Source organism: Colobus angolensis, unplaced genomic scaffold (assembly GCF_000951035.1).
Source record: "Colobus angolensis palliatus isolate OR3802 unplaced genomic scaffold, Cang.pa_1.0 Scaffold282, whole genome shotgun sequence".
NCBI classification, from domain to species: domain Eukaryota; kingdom Metazoa; phylum Chordata; class Mammalia; order Primates; family Cercopithecidae; genus Colobus; species Colobus angolensis.
This window is the reverse complement of record NW_012116066.1, coordinates 1,767,638-1,775,303: the sequence shown is the minus strand read 5'-3', so window position 1 is coordinate 1,775,303 and position 7,666 is coordinate 1,767,638. Positions and strand designations below refer to the sequence as shown.

Below are 7,666 nucleotides of genomic sequence, written 5' to 3'. Positions count from 1 at the left end.
CCTCAGCCTCCCGAGTAGCTGGGACTACAGGCGCCCACCACCACGCCCGGCTAATTTTTTTGTATTTTTAGTAGAGACAGAGTTTCACCGTGTTAGCCAGGATGGTCTCCTTCTCCTGACTTCGTGATCCACCCACCTCGGCCTCCCAAAGTGCCAGGATTACAGGCGTGAGCCACCGTGCCTGGCCTATTTTTTTTATTAAAAAATAATTTTTGGGCTAGGCATGGTGGCTTATACTTGTAATCCTAGCACTTTGGAAGTCGAGGTGGGTGGATCACTTGAGATCAGGAGTTCAAGACCAGCCTGGCCAACATCGTGAAACCCCGTCTCTACTAAAAATATAAAAAGTAGCCAGGTATGGTGATAGCCACCTGTAATCTCAGCTGCTTAGGAGACTGAGGCATGAGAATTGCTTGAACCCAGGAGGCAGAGGTTGCAGAGAGCCAAGATTGTACCACTGCTCTCCAGCCTGAGTGACAGAGCAAGACTCCATCTCAAAAAAAAAAAAATTATTATTATTATTTTTGTAGAGACAGTCTCACTATGTTATCCAGGCTGGTCTCAAACTCCTGGCCTCAAGCAATGCTCCTGCCTCAGCCTCCCAAAGCACTGGGATTACAGGGACAAACTACCATGCCTGGCCCTATAAATATTCATAGATAAAAGACTTTAAGGAAATATGCTAAATTATTAACAATATTCTTTATCTCTGAGTGATAGGATTTTACATCTTTTGATTCTTTATACTCTGTTTTACTAAAGTTTTCTTTTATGCTTACCTACTTTTATTAAAGCAAACGAAAGAGGGGAATGTAAATTAGTTCAACCATTGTGGAGGACAGGGTGGCAATTCCTTAAAGACCTAGAACCAGAAATACCATTTGACCCAGCAATCCCATTACTGGGTATATACTCAAAGGAATAGAAATCATTCTGTTATAAAGATACATGCAGGCATATGTTCATTGCAGCACTATTCCATATAGCAAAGATACTGAATCAACAAAAATGCCTATCAATGATAGACTGGATAAAGAAAATGTGGTATATATACACCATGGAATACTATGCAGCCTTACAGAGGAATGAGAGCATGTTCTTTGCAGGGACATGGATGTAACTGGAAGCCATTATCCTCAACGAACTAATGCAGGAACAGAAAACCAAACGCCACACATTATCACTTATAAGTAGGTGCTGAACAGTGAGAACACATGGACACAGGGAGGGGAACAACACACACTGGGGCCTGTCAGGGGGATGGGGGGAGGGAGAGCATCAGGAAAAACAGCCAACGCATGTGAGGCTTAAAACCTAGATGATGGGTTGATAGGTGCAGCAAACGACCCTGGCACATGTTTACCTATGTAACAAACCTGCACATTTGCACATGTATCCTGGAACTTAAAATAAGTATTATTTTTTAATTCAAAACATTAAAAAAAAAACAGAGACTATAAAAGTTTCAGGTTTGAACTTTATGACCCAGTAATGACCCTAATATAAGGATAAAGAAATAAGCCAGGAGCACTGGCTCACGCCTGTAATCCCAGCACTTTGGGAGGCTGAGGCAGGTGGATCACTTGAGATCAGGAGTTCAAGACCAGCCTGGCCAACATAGTGAAACCCTGTCTCTACTAAAAATACAAAAATTAGACAGACGTGGTGCCGTGTGCCTGTAATCCCAGATTCTTGGGAGGCTGAGGCAGGAGGATTGCTTGAACCCAGGAGGCAGAGGTTGCAGTGAGCCAAGATCGTGCCACTGCACTCCAGCCTGGGCAACAGAGCAAGACTGAGTCTCAAAATAATAATAATGATGATGATAATAATAATAATAAGGAAATAGTCAAATATGGATAAAGATTCGTGTTCCAGGGCATTCATTGAATTGCTGGGTTTTATTTGTTTGTTTGTTTTTTGTTTTTGAGGTGGAGTCTGGCTCGGGTTCTAGTGATTCTCCTACCTCAGCCTCCCTAGTAGCTAGGATTACAGTTGTTTGCCACCATGCCTTGCTAATTTTTGTATTTTTAGTGGAGATGGGGTTTCGCCATGTTGGCCAGGCTGGTCTCCAACTCCTGACCTCAGGTGATCTGGCTGCCTCAGCATCCCAAAGTGGTGGGATTATCCCAGGCATGAGCCACCACGCCTGGCCAAATTACTGTTTTTACTAGCAGAAAAGTTGGAAATGTGTAAGTGACCAACAAAGGAAGAATGATTAATCGTGATGCATCCATATTATGCAACTACTAAATGTTTTCAAAGCATGAAATACAGAAAATGCTCATGGTATAATGGGAAGGTTGGTAAATTTCATGTTTAATATGATTTCAAATACATTTTTTAAAAATGAAAAGTTGAAGAGAGAGACAAAATGTTAGCAGGTTTGGGGTGATTTTAATTTTTCTGTTTTTTGTTTTCCGAATTGTCTATGCTGATCATGTATTACTTTATAATTTAAAAAGTTTAGGCCGGGTGCGGTGGCTCACTCCTGTAATCCCAGCACTTTGGGAGGCCGAGGCGGGTGGATCACCTGAGGTCAGGAGTTCAAGACCAGCCTGGCCAACATGGTGAAACCCTGTGTCTACCAAAAATATAAAAAATTAGCCAGGTGTGGTGGCATGTGCCTGTTATCTCAGCTACTTGGGAAGCTGAGGCTGTAGAATGGCCCTCACCAGATGGGGTGGGAAGAATGTGAAACTAATTTTACATTGCAGTTTCAGAGTTTATCTTTATATCTGAATAGGTATGCAGTGGAACTGATGAAGACCCTGATGATAAAAACGCACCCTTTCGGCAACGGCCATTTTGCAAATATAAAGGGCATACTGCTGATCTCCTTGATCTTTCATGGTCTAAAGTAAGAAATTCTTATTTGAATCATATATTAATTCTGTGTGTAAGGAGCTGATACTATAGTCTTAAAGCAGAATTTCTTCTCTGGGAAACCTCAACTGATTGGATGAGGCCCACCCACATAGTCAAGGGTGATCTCCTTTACTTAAAATCAACTGAGTATGGATTAATTACATGTACAGAATACCTTCACAGCAACAACTAGATTGGTGTTTGATTAAATAATTGAGTACTAGCTTAATAATTAAATAATTTAGTACTAGCTAAGTTGATACATAAAATTAACTGTTATAACCACCTTCTTACCAGAATTATTACCTTTTCTTTGAACTCATTCTCCTTAACCTTTCTCTGGCATTTGATGATTTGATGCTATTTATCTTTCTTGAACTACTTGATTTTGGAGCACTGTATGTTCTAGATTCACTTCCTATCTCACTGACTATTCCCTTGTTTGCTTCATGGAGGAAATATTTAATAGTTTAAAAAAAATTGAGAACCTGTGCAACTATACCTGCTGTGTACCAAGTACTTTTCATTCACTCAAAACACATCCATTGATCATTTTACCACCTGGTTAAGAAATGACCTCTGGAGCCAGACCCCCAAGGTATATATTCTTCCTAGTCTGCCCCTTATGTTGTGTGACCTTGGGCAAGTTATTTAACCTCACCATGCCTCATCTGCAAAATAGACATAATAAAAATATATAATATTAAAAAAATATAAAATATATTTTTGAAAAACCCTCATAGGGTTATAATAGGGAAAGATTAACTGAGCTAGTAAATATAAAACACTTGCCTAGAACATAATAAATGCTCAGTTAATATTAGCAGTGATGATAATGATTAACTGAGTTAGTAAATATAAAACGCTTGCCTAGAACATAATAATGCCCAATTAATATTAGCAGTCATCATCATCATCATCATCACTATCTGCCAAGTAGCATTTTAGCCACTGGGGACACAGACAAAAGGTAAGTAAGTACTTTACATGTGCTCTGTTCATACCCTCAAAACAACCTTATGAGATTGTTGACATTTCCTTATCAAGGATTTAAAAAAACAAGGGTCATACGTGTTAAAGAACATGCCTAAAGGCGTATAGCTAGGAAGTTACGGGAGTTTAGGTTCAAACCCCATGACTTTGGATCATTACTCTCTTGCCCATTCCAGTGTCACAATAGCTAATCACTACAAGGAAACAGGATGACAAAAATAACAAATGTTGGACACATTGAAAGATTTAAGAAATCATAAATTTTTTATACTTTCTTTCCGTTTTATACTTTATTTCCATTCTATCTCTTAGGAGGCAGCAGTAATATGATTTAGTATCTATCCAGCTACCTAATTGTCTCAAGTGAGTAATGTGCATTTTTAAGGATTAGTGCTAGCCTATAAACCACCTGGTCTTCCTGGTCCCTGACGATATGAATATCGAATATCAGTCTGTGAAAAGTGCAGAAAGCAAGAGTAAACTATTTAGAAGTGTTTATGGCAGTTTTCATATTAAGTTTGTACCTGTTTAGTCCTTTAAAACCTGGGCTTCTATTTTGTATAATAATACAAAATGGGGCTTATATTTTATATGCCTTTTATTTTTATTTCATTTTTCTAGTAAATGTTTTCTGTGTTTTAAAATAGTTTCAGTCCACAACTCACTGGAAATTTAAAAAACAAAAACAGTCCTTCACCAGAAATAGTCTGAGAAGCACTAGTCTAGATGAATTATTTCAGTGAGGTGCTGCCCCATACAGGAATGGTTCCTAAAGGTCTATCCTCATACCCCAATCCCTCCACCCCACCTCCATCCAGAGGAAAGCAACAAAATTTCTGCAACAAGATTCTAAGCCTCTCCAGGGTAGGAACCAGATACTAACACCAACTCAAACCAGATATTGTTTCTCTTTAATGTCTATCACAGTGCTTATAGTGAGTTTTCTATTTGTTGAAGATGTATTTTGTGCCAGTAACAAGAATTACCCTGTTAATTCTTATAATAACAACCCCGTGAGGTAGACAATCTTATTTTGTCTCGATGAAGAGATTGAGCCCCTGTGACCTATCTAAAATCACAAAATTAGTTATGGGTAGAACTTAGATTTTAATCTAATTTATCTGACTTCCAAGATCAGTGCTTAGTTTAAGAAAGTTATTTAATTTCATTTATTTAGTAAGAAGTACTTATTAAATACTTATAAAAGAACAAGGCTTTCTTAAAACTTATTTGAAAGAAATCTTAACATGTCTTCAGCACCTTCACTTAATATTTTAGGGATGTCTTCATACCTCTTTCATATGCTCAAAGCAAAGAACTATTGCAGGAATTGAATACAGACAGTTTCTGTTTTTTGGGTTTTTTTTGTTTGTTTTGCTTTGTGATTTTTTGAGACGGAGTATTGCTCTGTCCCAAGGCTGGAGTGCAGTGGCATGATCTCAGCTCACTGCAACATCCATCTCCCAGGTTCAAGCGGTTCTCTGGCCTCAGCCTCCCCTAGTAGCTGGGATTACAGGCATGGGCCACCACGCCCAGCTAATTTTTTTGTGTTTTTAGTAGAGATGGGGTTTCACCATGGTGGCCAGGCTGATCTCGAACTCCTGACCTCAAGTGATCCACCTGCCTCAGCCTCCCAAAGTGCTGGGATTACAGACATGGGCCACTGTGCCCAGCCAAATAAAGTCAGTTTTAATGAACATAGGTTTATGATGTGCCATAGGTTAAGTTTTTATACAGTTGTTATTAATCAACAGGAAATTATAATGGAAACTGCATGTACTCTTCAAAACTTTTCTGGAACTGAGTGGATCTTGAAAATAAAAATGATTGTTGTTAGATATTTCAAAGATTATTGTAAATCTTCCAAATTCTGTTTTTTAATTCTTTACTTTTAATCATAAAGTATACCATCTATTTGAAAACAGGTATACCGCAATGTACCTACCTCATAGTGTTGCTATATTATGCAAAGAACAATGCTTACCACATAAAAGTATGCGATAAATGTCATCATTGCCTTGATTTGTTTAGCACCTTTAGGCACACCAAAAAATACAGAGGTGTCATTTGAGTTTTCTCATTCAGTATAACTCATAGTTCTCCTCCTTAAATAGATTATGTTTAGGAATTAATGAGCTTCTGCCAGCTGAAAGCTTTTGACAGACATGTTTGGTTCCTGGGCGATGGGGCCATCACAGTGCCTAAGTCAGTTACACTACCATCTTCTAGCCTTGAACATTCTGTGGTCTATTCTGAAAGATTTGACAATTTTTGTTCTCTAATTTTCTTGCCTAGAGTATGACAGGTGCACAATAACTTTTCATTTCCATGCTGCATTATAGGGTAATCTTTTTGAAGACATTTTAAATGACAGTTAGAGATCTATGTGAGTTAAAATTCACCAGTGTTATCAGTGTGAAAATAACTGAAGTGACAATAAAATGAATAAATATCTTATACTGATAGCTAAGTTCCCATATGTGCAGGTGATAACAACCAAGGCACACGTTAGTTCTCTGCTGGTGCCTGGCAGATTTCTTTAGACATTGATAAGATTCATCCGAATTTCAGAACAGGTAATGTCAAAAAGTTTTAGAATCAATGAAATATGGTATTTGGCCGGGCGCGGTGGCTCAAGCCTGTAATCCCAGCACTTTGGGAGGCCGAGACGGTTGGATCACGAGGTCAGGAGATCAAGACCATCCTGGCTAACATGGTGAAACTCCGTCTCTACTAAAAAATACAAAAAACTAAGCTGGGAGTGGTGGCGTGTGCCTATAGACCCAGCTACTCCAGAGGCTGAGGCAGGAGAATCACTTGAACCCGGGAGGCGGAGGTTGCAGTGAGCCGAGATGGCGCCACTGCACTCCAGCCTGGGCAACAGAGCGAGACTGTCTCAAAAAGAAAATCTTGAGATAATTAGAAAATTTGAGTATGGATTAGATACTAGATGATATAAATGGTATTTTTTAGGCCTGAGAATGGCATGGTAATCATATTTAAAAGAAGGGTTATCAGTTGGAGGTATATATAGAAGTGTCTACTGATAAAATTATTAGTGTCTAGATCTTGCTTTCAATGCTGCAGCAAAACTAAACAAAAATGGGAAGATTGATAAAGTAGGTAAAATTTTGATAATTATCAAAGCAGGTGATGGATGCATGGGGTTCATTATATTATATGGAGTTCATTATACTCTTCCATCTACTTTTGTATATATTTAAAATGCCCATAATAAAGAATAGACAGTGGCCAGGCATGGTGGCTCATGCCTGTAATCCCAGCACTTTGAGAGGCCAAGGCAGGAGGATCACTTGAGCCCAGGAGTTCAAGACCAGCCCATGCAACAAAGAGAGACCCTGTCTCTACAAACAAACACAAAAAATTAGCTGAGTGTGGTGGCACATGCCTGTGGTCCCAGCTACTCAGGAGGCTGGGGTGAAAGGATCGCTGGAGCCCAGGAGGCGGAGGTTACAGTGAGCCGAAGCCATGCCACTGCACTCTAGCCTGGGCGACAGAACTCTTGATCCTATCTCAAAAAAAAAAGAAAAAACTAGAAAAATATATGTATATAACATTTTACTTGGTAAATCTACCTTTAATAATTTATCATAAAGGAATAATCAAGAAAAAATAAATACCAAAAAATGGAACAAAAAACAAAAAGAAAACAAAAAATTATTAGATATTCTGAAAGATAAGTAAAAAGATTCTTATCTCATAATAGCTAAAATTTGAACAACTTTAATTTCTTTCTTTCTTGAGACAGAGTTTTGCTCTTTTTGCCCAGGCTGGAGTGCAATGGCAC

The 7,666-nt window shown here is 38.7% G+C and overlaps 1 protein-coding gene across 3 annotated transcripts in view; it reads left to right on the top strand.

Moving 5' to 3' along the window:
- Positions 1 to 7,666, top strand: part of WDR44 (WD repeat domain 44) — a 118,917-nt gene that overhangs the window by 79,854 nt on the left and 31,397 nt on the right. For all 3 annotated transcript variants that reach the window (XM_011948701.1, XM_011948700.1, XM_011948699.1), the window contains one exon: positions 2,744 to 2,857. In XM_011948701.1, the coding sequence (XP_011804091.1) occupies positions 2,744 to 2,857 (114 nt within the window). The remainder of the gene's footprint in view (positions 1 to 2,743; positions 2,858 to 7,666) is intronic.